Raw genomic sequence first — 21,353 nt, 5'->3', positions numbered from 1 at the left:
AATTTCTGAAGTCTTTATGTATAGTTAACTAACCATGGCTTTCTCTTCTATGTTAATGATACTTCACTTTACAAAAGAGAAGTCAATATACAGAAGGGCCAAAGTTGGCCTTGCATACGAATGTAGTGAAAGGAAAATTGAAGTGTGAGTCATTATAAAGAATACTCCCCCAAAATAACACCATGGGAATCCTGGACATTTATTTCTTATGTTCAGCCAGTGTAGATGTGGTTTTCATGAAGGATGATGTGTTAGGAGATAAAAACCAAACATTATTCCAGAGTAAAGTATTTGGCTTAGGGACCGAAATATGGAAGATGAAAAAAAAACACTAAAAAACCCCCCAAAACCCAAAATGAAAATAAACAAAACACCTAAAATAACACAAAAACTGCAAAGAACATGATTAGATATGATTAAAATGGTAGCCACTGAGTAAAATGATGGTATTCATCCTTTTAAACCCATTTTTCCTAATTAATGAGGATAAAACCCCCACATTTCTTAGCATGATTTGGTCAGTGGCTGTACAGAATGTCAGCATTATGATTGTTTTCAATTAGCGTCTTTTTTAATGTTTATTTATTTTGAGAGGGAGACAGGGAGAGAGAGATTGAATGTGCATGACTGTGGAGGGGCAGAGACAGAGGAAAGAGAGAATCAGAGAGAATCCCAAGCAGACACAGGGATTGATCTCACCACGTTGAGATCACAACCTGAGCCAAAACCAAGAGTCGGATGCTTAACCAGCTGAGCCACCCAGGCGGCCCTCAATAAGCATCTGAAGGAAAAATGAAACAGACAGGTGCATGTTGAAATTAGTCACTACTCCCTAGTCATCGGAGATGGTTCTCTAGTCATCCTCAATGAACACATAGTTATCCCTTTTCTTTCACTTATAGAAATTTAAATAACCAGAAAGGCTAAATTCTATTTCTTAATAAATGTAGGACAATAGCAAGTTCTATTATTAAATAAAAGACTTCAAAATAGTTATGGATCATACAAATGATTCTGTAACTTTCTTTTCTTTAAAATAGGCAGCCCAATGTCATGAAGTTGGTTTCTCACTAATTTTATCTACTTAAGAGACTTCTATGCTTCTTCCATTTTTACATCTTTACGGTATTCAGGAAGTCAAGAGGCTCTTTCATTACCCAAGGCAGTGGGAGTTGTATGTATGACAAATTGAAGTTTGGCCTTGGCTCTTTAAAACAGTAGAAAGACTCTCAGATATCTGAACTCTAAGGTCTTTCAAACTGACAAGCTGAGCAGATCTCATGCAGCAGATTTCTCTTCTGCTCTGAGCTCTTGCCCTGCCACCATATGGAACTAGTTTGTCTTCCTCACAATCACTTGAAGAAAATGCAAAATGACCTCCATGGTTTTCTTTCAAAGCCTGGTAACAATGACTCAATCTGACTGAGTTTCCCAACATTGCTCTCTCCCAGTTCCTCCTGCTCCAGGGCTGTCTCAGCTCTAACTTCCCTCCTTTCCTTACCGAAAGAGCTGGGCACCATTAGCAGAGACTAGCAGAGCATGTCTTTTAGATGGAGTGTAAATGATACAGGTGGCATCTTCTGCTGAAAATAAAGACAATGTATCTCTTGTCAAAACATATATAGAGAAAAGAGCTTTTGTTTTAGGCTTCTAGCAAGATTAAGCATTTGTTTGGTGTTATGAAGACATCGTTGGGAAGTATACAAATAATTAGTATTGTTGGAAAAAGGGTGAGAGAAAAACTCAGAAGATGCTAAATTGTTCAAAAAACTGGTGGAAGAAATAAGCTTTGGAGGATATGGAGGACATGGACTTTTGGAGAGGGATGAAGAGGATATTTTCAGTAAAGGGGTTGTGACGGGCACCTGGGTGGCTCAGTCCAGTAAGTGTCTGACTCTTGGTTTCAGCTCAGGTCATGAACTCACAGTTTTTGGGTTCAAGCCCCACACTGGGCTCTGCGCTGGCAGCAAGGAGTCTGCTTGGGATAATCTCTCTCTTCTGCTCTTTCTCTGCCCCTTCCCTGCTCAAGCTCTCTCTCTCTCTCAAAATAAACATTTATAAATAAATAAATAAATAAATAAATAAATAAATAAATAAATAGGGGTTGTGAAATCCATAGCACAATTTACAATAAAAAAAAGATAAGAAAGAAAAGGGTTTTCATCAGTCATTTGAATGTGCTGGGAATATCAAGGGAAAAGACAGACAATGAAGTTATTTGGATACTAAACATTTAAGATATATTTTATTCCTTTTATTATATTAGTATTTGAAGCTGAAATTCTTTATGTTTTAAATGCCCTTTTGTTAAGTATATAAAGTTCTAGTGGAAATTACTAAGTCTGGAAACCCTGAGATACAGGAAAGAATATAAATTTATCTTACCACAAGGGGAGACTTGAGTCCTATATTATATATATATACATATATATGTGTGTGTGCACACACACATATATATGTATATATATACACACACACATATATATATGTGTATATATACATATATATATATATTCTATCTTTTTTTTAAAATAGTATTTTTGAGATAAACATTTTATTCTCTCTAGTTCGGGATTGTCTAGTGTATCTTGTTCTTTTAAATGATGAGAGCTTTACTGATTTGGTACCTTTCTCCCTATCTTCACAATTCCAAAATGAGCCAATCTTCAAGACAAGCACAAATATTGCAGAGGATGCCTCCTCTCTTCCTTCTCCTCTAACTTGTCATTCCATAGATAAATTGCTTCTCTTGTGGCACATCTCATTTTGTCTACTGTAGTATTATTATCTACATGTGTGCTTTCTCTTCCTTACCACATTATAAGCCAGCCATCTTTATAAACTCCTTATACTATAAACACAACAGGCATACAATAAATATTTGAGTCAATTATGAACTAAGTTAAAATTGTTTAGAATTTAAGTTTTACCCATTCAAGATATGGCTTACATGTAATAACATTTTAACTCTATAATTTAATTATGTTTTATAATTCAAGCCCCCTGGGCATTTATTTTCTGATGTGAAATTTGCCCAATATTAATGACTTTAATAATCTGATGAAATTATATTGGGATACTGCTATAATGAGGATGTAATTCATTTGTATCTGTTGATATTTGAAGAAATAGCTCATGAAATAACCCATTAAAATAAATACTGGGGAGTCCATATGAGAAATGAGACCATTGAGTTTACAAGGGTACCTATATCTGTACACGTGTCTCTATCGCATAATTCCCTCTGGAATCTAGATATTCATTTAGAAATCTGTTTCAAAAGCTTTACCTTAGGGTTCCTGGGTGGCTTAGTCGGCATCCGACTCTTGATTTTGCCTCAGATTGTGATTTCATGGTTCATGGGTTTGAGCCCTGCATTGGGCTCTGCACTGACAGCACACAGCCTGCCTGCTTGGGATTCTCTCTCTCTCCCTCTCTCTGTCCCTGCCCCACTTGTTCTCTCTCTCTCTCATCTCTATCTCTCTACAAATAGATAAATAAACTTAAAAATTAAAAAAAAACTTCACCTTGTTTGTTAGAGGACAGAAGGTTTGTTTTCCAATGTTGGATCTAGGGCTGCGATCTCTGTTGGAGGAGGCTCTATTAAGTCAGTGTCATTATGTACAACACTGTTTTTCAAATGTTGGAGCTATATTGTCTTACTCCATAAGTGAACATAATTATTTGTTTGCAAGAGCCTGTCAAGGAGTATGTGAGACAATGATAGGAAAATATCTAAAAAAAGTCAGTCCACGTATGAAAATATAAGTGAATACATCCTACAATAGACAGCTGCATGGCGATGATCTACATTCATAGATATAAATCTATATGTAGAAGGAAAAGTTCAAAAGAAGTTTCAAAAGAAAAGAGGGTGCAAGTAGGGTGATTAAAGACCTAATAATGTGAAGTTTGACTCGTCAAAAATGAAGAATATGACAGAGATTTAAAGATGCTTAAAAAGACATAAAGATCAAACAGCTATAGGTGGTGTGGTACAAAATATGAATGAAGAAAATGGATAACAATAAAGTCATTAGTAAAAATTCTTCTTTCTTTCCTTTCTCTCCTCATACTCCACACACACACACACACACACACACACACACACACACACACACACACAAATGGATAAATAAAATATTCGCTTCTGAAGAGTAAGATTATGTCATGTACATGTGTGCCTCCAGAATCAGAATAACAGAATAGAGTTTGGAACTTAACTTTCTGGGTTTGCAACCTAGCTAATCTTTGTGATCCTCAGTTGCCTCGTCTGTAAAATGGCTCTAAAAATTATTATGTTCTTTTAATACTGTCCTGAAGATTAAATGAAGTGATACATATAAAATCCTTAAAGGATTGTTACAACTTAGGGAATCAAACTTCCCTAACCAATAACCATAAAATACACAGTAGCTCAGGAAACATAAGTTATATGAATAAATCTAAATTAAATTAAAATATATATGATATTGATAGATATACATAAACATATGGAGAGTGATGAAAATAATGAGATAGAGATGCAGCTAATTAAAGACGTGCATGTAGGTAGTAAGCTGGAGAAATTAAAAATGAAATTTTCTCAAATTCATAAGGTGCCATTTCCTTTGAAAATTATTCTCGTTCTATATAGAGCAAGCAGAATACTAAGTACAAAGGACAAGAAACTTGCTGACTAACTACCTAGTTTAAGGTCTATATTATTTTTTTAATGTTTATTTATTTTTGAGAGAGAGAGAGAGAGAGAGAAAGAGAGAGAGAGAGCATGAGTGGGGAAGGAGCAGAGAGAGAGGGAGACACAGAATCTGAAGCAGGCTCCAGGCTCCGAGCTGTCAGCACAGAGCCCAACGTGGGGTTGAACTCACAAACCATGAGATCATGACCTGAGCCGAAGTCAGACACTTAACTTACTGAGCCACCCCGGCACCCCAGGTCTATATTATTTTTAACCCAGATGCCTGAATAATGATCCTTTAGTTCAAATGTTTATTCTTTATAAATTAAATTTTCAACTTTTTGAGAATCTTATGTTTCTTTTGACATAATAGGGTGCTTTATTGGCTGAATCCAGCATGTGATTTTTTTCCCCTTTCTTTACTCATAATTGATACTGGGGAAAAAAATCCCTGAAAATGATCACCCATAGCAACTCATCCTGTAATTGTCAACCTTCCTCCCCAACAGCTTTCTTCATCATATTCAATCTTCCTGAATTGGTGTCATTTGTTCTTAGATGGAAATGGATTATTGAGTAATTGGCAGCATTGCTGTATATCAAACTAACCATTATGCTAAGAAGGAGTGTGTTATCTTATTTGCTTCTTAAGCCTCAGATGCCCTGAGGTAGCTGTTATTTATTTTTGATCATGTTTAGTGGAAGATGTGTAAAATGTTTGAGATAGTGTTGGTCATGGGAATCTGTGCTCTGATTGAGAAAGATAAATTTCCAGTTTTATTTGTTCTCTGTTTCTGATTGGTTTTCATTATACATGCATAAATTGCATGGTAAGTTTCCACCTATTTGTTTTCACAGCATACATTTTAATGTCTCTCCCTTGATTTGCAAATATTAATATAATGTAGAACTCTGTAAAAATGAGTTTATCAGCCACCCAAATCTCCTCAAGGTCTTCACACTGGAAACACTGTTACCAACTATCCCTGTTCCAAAGTCCAGTAAAATACAGTTTTCAAAGTTTCTCAATGGCATGAAGGTTGCCTGTGTTCAAAACTCAGGAGAAATTCTTCCTGTAAGGAAAACAGAGAACTCGCACACTGTTATTTCTGTGCCTCTTCATAGTGCTGAGAGAGTACACTCTCTTCTGTACATGTAAAGATAATTTTCATGAAGTCTGTGACCATGAAACCATACTTTCCAAAGTTCATAAATACACACTGTACTCATTCTCTAGTTTTAGTTCTAAATACAGCAAAGTTCTTCCAGTATTCCTCCCCTTTTCTAAGAATATGTAGAAAAAAATGAGTGTCAAATGAATTATATGGCACTAAGACCTCTCTAAAAAATACAAACAGTCCCTTAAACATACTTCAATTCCCCTGGGGTCATGTGTGGCTGACAGAGTCAGCTCCCCATGAGTGGATTACTGACTGGACACCCTTCTTGTGCCCAAAAGACCATGGCCATCTAAAAGAGTTTATGGCTTTGCTTTTTCCCCCCAAAATTAAGTCAAGACCTTGTAAAACTTGTGATTGAAATTGGTGATTTTTTTAGCATAAGCAAGTTCAAGGGAGGTAGGTTTGTTCTCATTTTAATGTCTGTTTAAAGAGCAGCAAGAAACTTTCTTTCCAGCATCCCCTAGGGGAAGACAGAGGGGAAAGGGTGAGTAGAATGCTGAAAGCCATTGAGAGGCATTGTCTGAGGTTTCTTTGCAAAGAGGAAATACTTTCTCTTGTTGTACTTGGATAATGTGTTGCTATAAGTTCTACAAATAAGGCTCCAGTGTGCATAAGCAGATTCTTCTGTTGACCAAAATCATCAGTGTGCTTATTTCTCTTCAAAATTAGTATAAGATAGTATCCAAACTCCTTATCATGGAACATGGCCTTCTGTTTTCTGTAGCACAGTGAACTCCCACATATGAGATACTTGCTATTTTCTAACTGGTGCAGGCTCTCTCCCATCTCTGGGTCTTTGTCCACGTTGCCTCTTTGGCTGGAATCTTATGACCTTTCTCCTTCTGCCATCATCCTCCATACTTTCTCCTTGAACACCTACTCATATTTCACAAATCCCCAAGGATTTCCTCTGTGAAGCCTTTCCTGGTACCCTTTAATCTCCTCCAATGTATCTCATCCATCCTCAACCCCAGCTGAATAGACCACTTTTCTTTATTGCCCAACTAGAGTCTAATTCCAAGTGTTCTTACCCCTGGACTTTGAGTGTGGAGTTGAATCACACAGAAATATAAACAAAATTCAGTTTTTTCAGTTATTCTGGGGAGAAGATCCATAGTGCCATCATTTTTTTAAAAAGGTCCGTGATTCTTTGATTAAAAAAAATAAAGACATGCTACAACATACTGCAGCTGCAACTTTTGTTTGAAGCCAGCTATATCATGTTTTCTTCTATCTTCTAAACTATCAGCACCACAAGACCAGCAAGGATGGTGTCTCCTCTTAGAGTCATTAAAGTTTTAGTTCTGCATCAACATCACCTGGGTGGAGTTGGTAACACTGACAGATCTAGGCCTTATATCAAGATCAGAATCTCTGGATATGGAACCCAGAAATCTACACTTTAAACAAACACCCTAGTTGACTATATGCACACTCAAGTTTGGAAACAACTAAATAGTATCAGGGAAATATTAGCAACGTGATAAATTTTTGATGACTAGCTGGCTCGACAAATAAATGAATGCAGGCTCTGATTTCAAAATAATTATAGTAACTTTTAAGAGAGTAGTTTTAGTGAAGTTATATAGATTAAAGCAAAATTATACTCAGTTAAGAAATGAACAGAATAATAATGTATATTAGACAACTACATCTTTAAAATTATTGTTTTTAAAGGAAATATTGACTTGATGCTTCTCATAATTAGAGTATCTTCTGGATTAGAAGATGTCAAAGAAACATACACCATTCAGATGTAATTCTTCTGCTAGGAACACAAGGTGTACTTTAAGAATCAGATTATAAATAGGTACCAACTATTCATTTGATCTTTAATCACATCTATTATTTTTAAAGCAGAGTTCATTGAAATAGTTCTTTTATAACAATGATGTGGCCTTCAAATTTGTATATAATGATCAGACTTAGAAAGTTCTCTCTACAATTGATTAGGAAGGTATGTGAGGGAAAGGAAGTTGAAGCCTAAATATGAATAAAACTAAAATCTTTATGCAGCTATTTAGTTGAACTTCTAACTGAGCCAGGTAATAAAATAGTACTTTTGATTCTTTCAATAGAGAATAAGCATATCAGCATAAACACTGGCCTTTGTTTGTTAGCACCAAGAGACATATCTAAGCACTTTGCAGATATTTTAAATATTTAGCTGAATACTTTATTTAATATTAAAGCTGAATGTTATGATGCTACTATTAAACAAGATTTGTAGTTGATGCATTTAATGTTGATATTTATTGATACTTGGCATAATTATAATGCTTTTACGATGTTTATGATTGAAATGGGTAAAGACTCTTAGAAAAGAAATAAATCATCTAGAGAGAAAAAATTATAAGTTACAGAGTAATAAATATTTTATACTTTCATTGTCACAATTTTGAAGTTTCTACTCAAAAAGTATAATTAACTAAATCTTGTAATTTTCATTAAGCTCTCAGTTATTCATCCATGATGAATTCTATAAAATCAATGTTTACTGACACCTAGTGGCAGTTATCAAAATTGTAGGCAGAGAACCTAGTTCTTGTAGCCAAAAAAACTACCTATCAGTGTCAACAACACAGTATCCTTTTTCAAGATCAGTTGGCCTACAAAACAAGGTACGTTGTCTTTCTATTTTGTTAATATCGTATTTCATTTGCTTGGCATCATGCAATACAGAAATTCTTGCATATCATTTACAGGTAAACAAAACAAAACAAAACAAAACAAAACAAAACAAAACAGAAGAGCCTAGAGTTGAATAGATCAGGGAAATGAATCTCATCCAAGCCACAAACCAAAACCTAAAGGACATAGCACTTTATGAAAGTCTTACACGGAAATTGGCATATGCCATCACTCTAAACCATAAACGTCTGAGGGCAGGAATTTTGACTTGTTGATCTCTGATTTCCAGCACCTAGATCAATAAATGCCAAATAGTAGCCAGCTGTCTGTTGAATGAACAACAACCAAAAATCCTTGTTGATATGTCTTTCATATATTTATTAGACAGCGCTTCCTTTCCAGTCACATGTCAAACCTTGTGGAGAGATCCCTGCACTCCTAGAGGGGGCAATCTAGGGAAGAGCCAAATAATAGTCAATTATAATCCAGTGTAATAAGGAGTCTGATAAAGATATGCGCAGAGCACAGTGACAGCAGAAAGAAAGGGGTTCTTATCCAATGTAGGAAGCATAACTCTTCAGATCAAGCTGAGGCTTGAAGGATAATGAAAATCAAGTCAGCCACAGAGTTTTGAAGCTCTTAAAGAATAGGGGTTGAGTTCTGTGGGTTTTGTTTCACTCATAATGCCTTGCATATTGTTGTTGTTCATATTTATTGAATGAAATTGATCAAAACACTGAGTGAAAAAAAAAACTGACTGAAATATGAAAGACCATTTCAAATGAGCTGCCCTCAGAAGCTATCACTAGCTGCCAGTCCTAAATCTCTTCCATATTATGAGTTGTGTGGCTATCCTCTTTGCTCTTAGCATTATGCTTTGTTCCTGTCCCCTTATACTCCATGCTTAGGCAAAAGCTAACCATTTACATCAATCTAACCATAGGCCTAGCAAGACATACCCGGTCTCATTTATGAGGCTTAACATATGCTATTCCCTCTTCTATCTCCAATTTTGACTATTTTTCTAGCTAATTCCTATTTGCCATTTGTATGTCAACTTAGGCTACCCTGTGGAAGTCTTCTCAGCTTCCCATATTGGTTAGATCCCCCTATTCATGCCATACTTGTCTTTATTGGTGAACTCACTGTGTTCATGGTATTGTAACTGCCTGTTTGTCTATTATCTGCTCCTTCCCCTATCCTCATCACACATGTGTAGGCACATGTGTAAACACACATACATATCTGACTGCTGAAATCCCTGTGGATATTTTATCCTAGGATTGCACATACTAGAACATAACAATTATTTTATTCCTTGAAAACAGAGCTTTCATCTTTTCAGTAGTGGACAGCACTAGGAGGACTCCCAGTAGTGGGATCACAGGACATCTCTCTAGACTATTTCCTTGAGGCAGAGCTAGCTGCTTCTAACAACTCTCACCAACCTAGAGGTTTCTAGAATAGCAATTGTCTGAATCCCAGCATTAGTTTTTCTAGAGCAGGAATCCTCTGGGAATCTTAGACCTAACAGGACTGGGACATTTGTTTTGTTGGCTTAGAAAAATCCAGGACTCTAGAAACTGGCATTAACCTACTTTAATAAAATCAAGGGATTTTCCTGACCATTAGAAGACCTGGAGAGGTACAAAGTGACTTTGTAAGATCATTCCTTTCTCCTTTTGAATATTTTGTCTCGGTCAGAGTATAAAATACAAATTTTGTTGAATAAAACATTTTTTTTCTCTGTTTCAGGAAGGAACTATAACAAAAATTGTAGTCTAAATATAGTAAGATAACTCCCACATTGGAGACATTATTTGGAAATACAAATAAAATGACTTAAAGCCTTGAGTTTGCAATCTAGGCTAAAAATTCAAGAGGGTAGAAACAGCCAGAGGATTCCCTATTTTTTTTTCTACCTTGATCAGTCCAGAAGTGCTGTAAAAAATAACTTTCTTCTTGGTATTTCAACACATCTGCTACTGGTTCTAGCCAGGACTGTATAGCCCAGAGGATCAGAGAAATGAAAAACATTTCACTACAGAGAGTAAAACAAGTTTTGCAATACCTACAAAAATGCAGGGCTTAAATTTATGTGGGAGGCTCTAGAGAATTCTTTTCACTCTACACTAATTTGTCCTTGAAATACATACATGACATGGGAGTATTTTAATGATAAAAAAAAATAAGATTTTTGAATTGGAAAGATTTCATTCTTACGTTCTTATTTTACTTCTGAGGACCTGAGACTTGGAAAAGTGAAGTAACTTGTCCAAGGTCATTCAGAAAATAACTACAGATCCAAGGCTAGAATTCATGGCTCTTAATTCCCAATACAAGGCTTTATCCATTACATCAAACTCTTCCCCAATAAAGATGTTGGCCAAAAGTAAATTTTGTGCAGAAAGATATTTAATGGCTAAATTATTTTTAAGGGTTTTTTTGACAATTTTTTCCCCAAACATTCCATTCATCTCTTCATGTGGAATCTCTTCAGAACAAGGCTTTAACACATAAATAGTTTCACCCTGAAGGTATCATTCATCCCCAACAAATTACATGGAGATAATAAAATATGGAGAATATTCTTAAACTGTGCATCAATATTATAGTAAGATTGTAATTATAAGATGAACATTGTAAATGGTTAAACATTATCATTCATACTTTACTAATAGAGATTTTCTGTTGGTTCAAAGAGGGGTTACCTTTAAGCTTGTCATTATACTATCTGTGATAAAGGATTTAATAATCCAGTTAATACCATGGTAAGATAAAATAATTAACTTTAGGGAACAAAGTGTAACCAAAAGTAGAAAAAAAATTAACATGCAAAATCACTTGTGTAATAAAACATGTTCAATAAACTGTGCCTTTCTAACAAGGCTGAAATTTTTTCATGTAATTTTCTTTTTCTTCGTATACATTAAAGTAGCACAACTAAATTTTCTCCAATTGGTAAATCTTTACTTTTTTAGCTATAATAATATAATACAACACTTTTTAAACTATGCTTTACAAACATCTGAGGTACTAGCAATGAAAGGGCCAAAAGGATATTGTAGTAGGTCCCCACACTTTAACCAAAATGGATAAGCTTTATGGGTTTTATACATTATATTTTGTAAGAATTTTCTTTAAGAGATTACATATTCCATTGCAAAAATGAAAACAAAACTTAAGTGAATTAAACTTAGCCAAACCAATAATGGGACAAATTAACTCTTTGTACCTTTGGATGTGATAAAATGGGAAGTACATAATATTGTTTATACAGCATTTTCACCAAAAAGATTTAATTTGAATCTCATCAGGAAGAAATAATAAGGTGAATCCAGAAAGAGACATTTCTGAGGAACACTGACTGGGATTTTTAAAAAATATTTATGGTAGGTATGTGGTAGACTATTCTAAGTAAAAGTTGACTGAAGAGATCACAGATGAAATGAGTGAACCTGGACTGGGTCTTGAAGCCAAATTAACAAACAGACAAAAATCCCAATCAGTAAAACATTTCTGGGACAGTGGAATATGGATTTCAATACAGAATATAATTAATTTTCTTATCAAAACCAGTAATAAATTTCTTGGGTGTGATGCAAATTGAAAAAAAATATGTAAATTTTTTTTATAGTTGCATGGCATTTAAATTTGTCCAATACAAAGTATGTTTGCATACTCTTTTTGCTTGGATCTCCATAACAAATGGTGAGGATGATAGGAGAGAGGGCATTATTCCCACTTAAAGACGACAGAATTGAGGTATTAAAGTAACATGTAAATTGCCCACGTTATATAGCTAGATTAAACTACTGTCAACTTGGTTAATCTGGGAACTATGTTTCTCAGGATATCCCTCCTTGTTTGCCAAAAGAGGACTTGGTGTGAGATTTGGAAGGTGGGAGGAAGCAGAGGCCTGAATCTGACCATCAGTCAATATGGAAGAGATGCCTGTCAGTTCCCAGCTTGTCCTTTTCCACTCTGCATCCAGCCTGCCTTCCCATGCTGTCAACAGTCCCAGACCTGTCAACGGATGCTTGATTGGTAGCATAGCTACCCTGAAGTGACATAGTTCCTTAGATCTCCCCCTTTGTGGTCCTCCTCTGGTGGCTGGACATGCTTGTTTTCTTGGATTTCCCTGCAAGCTCCAGCTGGTCCACTGCTATGCTGGGACCTTCACCTTTCAGACCTTCACTATCCCAGTTCATCTCACAGTTGTGCAAGGTGTAATCTGTATAACAAATCTCTTATTTCTACAGTGCTTATCATAGCTCTGTTTTTCTGAACACGGATACAACCAACTTGGTTTTATGGACATGGAAGCCAGACTTCACTATTTAATAGCTTCCACATCTTCTGATTCCTATTCCAAAACACTTTCCAATAGATCACAGTATCTCGCCACACCCACAATTAATCTGTTATTTAAATTTTTTTTTAATGTTTATTTATCATTGAGAGACAGAGAGAGGCAGAGCGTGAGCAGGGGAGGGGCAGAGAGAGAGGGAGACACAGAATTTGAAGCAGGTTCCAGGCTCTGAGCTGTCAGCACAGAGCTCGACGTGGGGCTCGAACTCACAAACTGTGAGATCATAACCTGAGCTGAAGTCAGACGCTTAACCAACTGAGACACCCAGGTGCCCCAATTAATCTGTTATTTTTAAAGCATTTGTTGTGGCGGGGGTAGTTGTGTATTTGCTTTTTAAACTCCGAGTATTAGGGCCATCAAAGTTTTCATGAGAACTAAAAGGTCACTGTAAGCCCTAAACTGATGTTTCCAGCAATTTGATATTTCCTCTTACTGAAGTATTTATTAGAGAGACCAAATTTATCAAAGAAATAAAGGGGCATAAAATAAAAAAGAAATATATACAGAAAAGTAATTCTATTCTAGAAAACAATTTTTGAGCTGCAACTTTACAAAAACTTAATTTATAGGACAGAAAATTGAGAATAAGAGATAAGATAATGCCCATGAACATTCAAATTATTAAAGACAGAAATAGGATCAGAAGAAACAAATTTTATCTGTTAGAATATGTGCTTTGAGTGTATTTATTTCTAGAAATTGACTTCTGTATTTCCCTTTATTGAGGGATGGCTATATGGTGCACACTTATGATATTGAACCTCAAATAACTTCTACTCATCTCAGTACCTGTGACCGTGTACCATGCCTATTTTTTTCAAGTGAAAACAAGGTGTCTGATGCATAGTATCTGCTCACCAAATATTACTTATTAACTACCACTTAACATTTTTGCTAACTTAGATATATTATCTTGAATTTTGATGAAAATGGTTCCTATTCTCAAGAAGCTTAGAAATAGTAGAAAAGGGAAACAAGCACAGTTATTTAATAAATACTTGTTAATGACTTATAATAGAATGTGGATACTGGATGGTTCGTCACAGACCCATTAGGGATCTATGGGAGCACAAAACATCCAAACTGGCCTATGTGAAGATGATGCATTTCTTGAGGAGATCAGTGTAGGGAGATTTATAAAGGAGGGCTCTCAGGATCAATCCCCATGGCAGAATGAAGAAAGCAATACTGAACAGAGAGAGGATGAATTCACACACAGTTACTGTAGAGGGCTTGGCTAATCCCAAGTGGAATTCTGAACCTGGGATGGCCCTTCAGAATTGTCCCAAACTGGGGCAAGGGGTCCTTTATATACTCCTGTATTGACTAGTCATTGGATGCAATCTGTCTGCAGGACAGTGACCTCGGGTGATGTGACTTTCTTCAGCCACAGGCAATGCTCAGGCAGGGGACCCTGGCTACAGGCTGTAAACCAGCAACATTCCTGGAAGGTGAGAGAAGGAGCACTATAGTTCCGAAGGGAGGCTAGGAGTGAGTTCATCACAACACATACCATAACATATATTGGGGAAAACTTCCTGATATAAAGGAGAATCTTATGGGTTTATAAGATGTATCTAAGTCAAGTTTATATGTGTGGGTGCCAATATAACATAACCAGAGACACAGAAGGTTTAGGGAAATTGCAAGTAGTTTCTGGAACATAATCATAATGAGGAGTATCTGGTCAGGTGAGGTTTTTGGGAGAGTGTATTAGTGAAAGCTGATAGTTGTTGGGAAAGTGTATTACTGACAGACTTTAATCTGTAGATATTTGAACACTGATGAAATATATGAAGGAGGGCAGAAACCAAAGTCAGATTATCTTTTAGAAAAACCATCCCAACAATAGTGTGGATGATATATTTGAGAGCATCAAGATTGGAGGCAGGAAAGCTGTACAATAGTTTGGGTGTTAGATGATGAGGACCTGAATAATACTACCTCTCTAGAGGAAGTATTTAATAATTTCACATTAATTGTGTGTTATTTTACATGATGTGTTTATCATGACACTCTCACATTATTTTTTCCTTATATATATTCTCCTGGGTTCCATAGATTTTATTTTCTATCTGAGAAAATCATTTGGAGTTTCCTTAGAGAATAAAAGGAAAGTGTGTGTATTCTATGTACATTTGTAAGCTTATCTATCCATTCAACAACACTTACTTTTATCAGTTTGTGTCCAGAGCATGAGAAAAAAAATTTTAAACTTAGATTTATACATTATGACCACAGCTATTGTAAGTTTCCAAAATAAAATTTGTTAAGATAGAATACTTAAAAAAAAGCAACTCTCAAAAAATCATCTGAATTTAATTTGGAGGAGGAAAAAATATTGAAAAATTTAAAAAAAAGAAACCAAAATCCTAATGTGAATTCCATAGTTCTGTTTTTAGTTGATATTTACTTGAGTTTGAGCAGGTCAGTTGACCAAAGCCTCATTTCCTTCATATTTAAAATGTGTCTAGTAATACCTACCTCAAAACTTCAGTGTGAAGACTGAATGCTTAAAGTGTTAAAAACCATTTCATAAATTATAAAACACTACACAAATGCTAGTGTTAATCCTTTTAATGAATTATCACTGAAATTAAGAAATTCCTTCTTAATTCAGAAGAAAGAGAAATAAGTGGATGAGAAGCAGAGGCAAAGTTGGACTCCTGGGCTCTAACTTCAGGCCACACCTGGTGTTACTGGACTTGAGTGAGTGATGACACAGGTGGGGAGGGGAGTCACAAGGGTGTACTCCCTTTTCAGGCTTCTGTCTGATTTTCTTCGAAAGAGTAAATAGGACCATTTCATAGTGTGCTTATTTTAAGCAAGCTTTCACCAGAAAAGGCATTATGTTTTAATGAATTATAATTTCCCATTTGATGCCAATATGAATCTTATACTCAACTGCATGAGAAGGTGATGGTTACAGACTTATTTTCTGCTGGGTCCTGCTGAGAGAGAGGGCCAGAGCCACCAACTTTACTACAGCAGTGTGCCTATCAAGGTTCACAATTCTCTCAAGAAAGAAAACTGGGGATCCCAGAGTGCATGCCTTACTCTACCTGGGAAGATTTGCTTTTCAATCATAAATCTGCATCATATGGGTGAAGATCAGAATCATACATCGTAGGGACAGGAAATGATCAATGAGGGCAGTGGGGCATTCTAAGAGGAAGTAAGTGCTCCTTCCTCACACAGATGCCAGAATGACATTCATACCATGCACCCTGAAGCCTACTTTGGTTTCTGACAATCTTCCTAAACCTGTCCATGCACTCTTTGTCTTAACACCACCCCAGCCTCACAAGCACATGTGTATGCATGCAAACACACACACACACACACACACACACACACACACACACACACCTACAAAGAACTGAGAGACATTTTGGAAAGGAACCAAAGCAAATTCTTCAGGAGCCTAGAAAAAGACTAGACTAATTATTTGCTAGTCCTATTGTCAAGCTGTCTGACATTAGCCAAGTTCCATATAGTTTCAAGTTTCAGGTCAAAACATTTACATAAGAGTACCCCTGATGTTTTACAGTGGTTTCTCTTGTTATAAAACTCCCCAAATATTGACCTCCTTGGAAACACATCTTCTTATACTCCATTGCATTTTATAAATGTCTCTTCTTTGGTTTCTTGAGTTGTCATTAGGTACACCCTCACTACCCTCCCATGAGATGATGAAAACTCTTTAGATCTATTTCTTATCCCACTGTTGTGACATCATCACTGTTTGTTTAAAAAAATGATCCTTATGTCTCTAAGGATCCAATCCCCTACATAATCCATTAAAATAAAATGAGATATGTTCATCAAAATGTTGTGGATTCAAACCCTTAAAGAATAGCATGTCTCAAAAAGACATAAGCAGCAGAAACCCTGGAACTATAAGAGGGCCACACAGGCTGGAAAAACAGCAGAAGGCTTTAGTTGCTATCACTGCATTTTGCTTGAAGCTATGTGCCAACCCTTTAATGCGCACAATCACGTTTCCAAGATTGAGGTAGATCAGCTACAATATGGAGAGTTAAAAATCACTGCAACACTAATTTGCTGATTATGAAACCGTCACATGCAATTATTAAGGATTTATATGTGCCAAGTATTGCATTAATAGGTAGTGATATAAAAGTAATGGAAATATGTTCCATGTTGTCAAGGAATGCTAGCCAGTTATTTAGTGACCTAGCTAGTTACAAAGCTGGACTGTGAGGTCTAGGAGACTAGAGACCTTATCACCGACTGCAAAATTACCATTGCCTGGTAGGGTTCCTAGAACATAGAAGTAACACAATAAGGGTTTGGGGAATGAACTTATCATCCTGCGTTACTTGCTTAGCCATCTTTTATTTATTTTTTATTTTGGACAGCGTACAAGCTGCTGAAAAAAACCAGGATGTTAACAAGAAAGTGTAGAATTTGCCAATTTGTACATCTACAATGATGTATTGTGTACATTGATGCCATTATTTGAATTTATTCTTGCCTTTACATTATTTTCCAAAAAAATCTAAATTATGCCTCACCTTATCTTTTACATAAGTCATATAAAAACATAAACTTATACCTCCTCTTTGTCACTTTCAAAATAATGTAAAAACATGACAATTTAAGAAAGGTGAATAAAATGTAAGTAGAAAATCATAGAAAGGAGTACTTATTCCAAGCCACTGAGTTTGAGTCAATTCTCTGCCATCAGTTTTATAGGTATGAATTCACTGCACCTATTTCACCACAATAACAGCAATAAAAACCACAACAACAATACTATTGTGCTTGACTTAATTCTTCATCCTCTAGTATCTGAGCCAACATCAAAATAGTCTGTGAAAATTCAAATTTAAAGCTTTTAAGAAGCCTTTACTGAGATTTTTGTATCCCTACCAAAGGCTTAGACGACCTGTTTCTCATTCTGAAGGATGGCTGTCATCACTCTGTCTTTCACATCTTTCCCCTGAAACTAGTCAGTGGCGAGGCCCAGGACAGTTGGGCCCTAAGTCAAAGGAGGACTTACCTGTAGTTTTGCTTTTCATTTCCTATGTGGAATCGGTCGTATTGTGAATAGGCTCGGTTTCCTTCCCAGTCCATTAGCTCGATTCTTAGTGTGTACTGCCTCTGACTGGTTATGGCAAAAATAAACTCATTCCCCAGCCAGTATTCACCAGAGGGATTTCCAAACCCCTACAAAAGAAGACAGAGATGCAGTGGTTACATCAGACAAAACCTCTTATCATGTTCAGTGTTAACTATATTCTAAATAATAAAACTTTCTTTAAAGGGAAAGACATTTTTCACACTTTTTTCCAATTAGTGACTCAATACTTTTCTGCTACATTTCTCTCCATTGAGCCTTATGTCTAATTCTTATTACAGTAAAGGCTGATATTCAAATCTGTATAGGTCAGGTGATTTCAGATTAAATGCATCTGGTTAATAGGTTTCACCAGTAAACACTTCTCAGTCACAGACTGCTTTTGGAAATGTTTCTAAAATACTAGCTAATGGAACATTTTGAACATAATTCAAACGTTTTCAATGAATACTATCAGGATATTCTTGGACAAGATATTTAACAATAGTATTATTGTTTTTGTTGTTGTTGCTGTTATTATTTTTCAGGAGTCAAATTATACTCAGATAATAACTTAAATATATTACTAGACCTTTGACTTTTCTAGCTTTAAGATTTTCATTTTTAAATGTTAATAAGCAAACCTGTAAACCCAGGACTGGAATCATTTAAATGCTCTCTCGTTATGGATTTGGGTTTTGAGGCAGAAGGTTGACATGTAAGAGCTAGTGAGTGAGCCTAGCTGGCTGCTTTGCACCTGAATCTTAACATGGCTCTTATTTTCGTTAGGGCAATTCCAGTCACGGTTGTTAAATGTTCAAAAATAGTTTCTTTGTGGGTTAAAAAAAAGAAGTGGTCCCCCAAGGAAAGCCAACTCTCAATGTTGGTGATGTGAAACTACTGACATTCTAGATTAGGATATTCAGTTTTCGAATCCTCAGAAAGTATTCTTTGGCAACGCTTGAAGTTTAATGTAATTCTTGAACTGCATGTTTGTCTTACTGACCAAACCGTGAGCTCCTTGAGGACAGAAGCTGTGCTATATCTGTGAAGCCTCAAAGACTACAGAGTGTTAGCATACAGCCAGTACTCCATATGCTTTATTGAAGTTTGAAGAAGGGAGGGAAGGAGGGAGGAAAACACTATAGCATTTAATAATGACATTCAGAGAAGTAATTAAACATAATTCTTGGAGTGGAGGCTCTGAGCACTGCTGTGGAGAGCAGTGGAACTACCAAGGCGACGGCTGAGCCCCATGCAGAGACCCTGCACATCCAGGAAGAAAGCTCTGTGCTGCAGGCCAAGTTGAAAGGAGAGGCTTTCGCCATTGAGATGAAGGTGGAGCTCCAGTGGGTACAGGAAGTGCGAGAGCTAGAACTGGTCTGTCCCTGGGCCCAGCTGGAGCTGGAGGTGAGCAAGGCCCAGCAGACAGCTGAATCGAGGTGAAGTTCAAGCAGATTACAATGGCCCTGGGCCCCGGCACCATCAGGGACCTTGTTGTGGCTGGGCCAGAGATGCAGGTAAAACTGCTCCAGAGCCTGAGCCCGAAATCAACACTCATCACAGTCAGCTCCACTCACATCAACCTCTTCAACACAGCCTTGGCTCTTCTGGGGCTAGGGTCTGAAGCCCAGCACCCAGGCCAAAAGGGAGCCTGTATGCCCAGCTCCAAAGAGGGCTTGCTTCTCTGGTATCCTCCTGCCCCTGAAGCTCCTGGAGACAACATGCTGTGCCTTAGCTCGTACTGCACTGACAAAACACTTCTGAGCATTTAAAAACAAAACAAACAAAATAAACAAAAAACAAACAAACAAAAACAACATAATTCTTGTTGTTTAAAGTGCCCACTGAATCATGATCACTGGAGCTCTGGCTGAAAAAAAAAAAAAGTCCTGGCTGCACAGAGAATCAAAATATTTGAGAACCAGCCCCATGGATCTATGTCCAAACAACCTCCCCATTTGTCCCATGCACGTTGATATCTGAAAGACAAACCTCCAGCATAGCAGGATATACACCCTGATGTTTCAGAAAGAAACATTCTGTTAACGGAGGCAATCATTAATAAAGGTTTTACTTTTAAGAAGTATGACAGTAGTACTGAGATAATCACAGCAATTCTCATTTTCCCAATACAGACGATAGAATCTGAAAATCTTGTTTTTTTTTTTTTTCAAATTTAATGTATATCAACTTTATAGAAATATAACTATAGTAGAAGTATTCTTAACGGATTTCTCCTTTAACAAACTTAACACACTCCTTCTTTGAAATATATTGATTGCCACACCTGCGGGGCTCAGTTTAAGTGCCAGACTCCTGATTTTGGCTCAGGTCGTGATCTTATGGTTCATGAGTTTGAGCCCTGCATTGGGCTCTATGCAGACAGTGCAGAGACTGTTTGGGATTATTTCTCTCCCTCTCTCTGCCCTTCCCCTGCTTGTGTGTGCTCTCTCTTTCTCTCTCAAAATAAATGAACTTAAAATATATAAGTTTATGTATGCGTGTGTGTGTGTGTGTGTGTGTGTGCGCGCGCGCATGCATGTGTATGCCCAGAGGATACTAAATGCATTAAATACATTTGTGTGCTACTGTCTCTGCCAATTGAGTTACTTACTAAACGTCAGTAGTGTTGGGTCCCCAAACCATTTATGCCTTTTCTGTTATTGTTCTGATAAGATTTATAATGTTATGTAAATAAGTTAAGTATTAGTGGGAAAAGAGCCATTTGTTTTGTTCTGTTTTGTTTTTGATAAAACCTAATTTATATATTAGGTTTGCTCAATAAAAGCAAATCACTAAAAAAATGCTTTAGAGTTATGTTTGTTACAATTACTCCAAAAGACTAGAAAAATAATAAAACATTAGAAGATTTTAACTTACGTTGCTTTGCAGGTGTCTTATTTGCTCTAGTGAAAACAAAACGCAAAACAAAAACAAAAAAAAAAAACAGAAGGTAGAACTTTGATGCATTTAATTATGGGAAAGTTCTAAAAAAGAACCACTGACTCAGAATTCCAGACTCTGGCCCTACATTTTCAATAATGTGTAAATGAATATATAGTTTTATACTTAAAATTAAAACAAAATTGATTAACATATAGAAGCACACTTTTAAGATTATTCCCAAATTTAACTTAGTTTTTAATTAACTCAACACTCTTCATTCAAATTGTACTGGTATATGCTCCCCTGAAGCATATATTCTCCCCTGAAGTCCTATAGCTCAGAGCAAAGATATAGGACCCCCAGAAGTCAGTATTCCAGTGCTCCCTTGCTTCTCTGTTTCCGAGATGCACAAGTCATGCTTTGCCAAAGTTCCACAGTGGCAGAGAATATCAGAGCAATTTAGGATGTGCTAAGAATTTTACACATTTTCGTGTCAGCAAGGCTACATACTAGAAAGAA

The 21,353-nt window shown here is 36.4% G+C and overlaps 1 protein-coding gene across 4 annotated transcripts in view; it reads right to left on the bottom strand.

Moving 5' to 3' along the window:
• ANGPT1 (angiopoietin 1) overlaps window positions 1-21,353 on the bottom strand; it is a 240,978-nt gene that overhangs the window by 18,977 nt on the left and 200,648 nt on the right. For all 4 annotated transcript variants that reach the window (XM_053208648.1, XM_053208647.1, XM_015070434.3 and 1 more), the window contains one exon: window positions 17,889-18,055. In XM_053208648.1, coding sequence (XP_053064623.1) covers window positions 17,889-18,055 — 167 coding nt within the window. The remainder of the gene's footprint in view (window positions 1-17,888; window positions 18,056-21,353) is intronic.

This window comes from Acinonyx jubatus, chromosome F2 (genome assembly GCF_027475565.1).
Source record: "Acinonyx jubatus isolate Ajub_Pintada_27869175 chromosome F2, VMU_Ajub_asm_v1.0, whole genome shotgun sequence".
NCBI classification, from domain to species: Eukaryota; Metazoa; Chordata; class Mammalia; order Carnivora; family Felidae; genus Acinonyx; species Acinonyx jubatus.
This window is presented reverse-complemented; position numbering and strand designations above follow the sequence as displayed.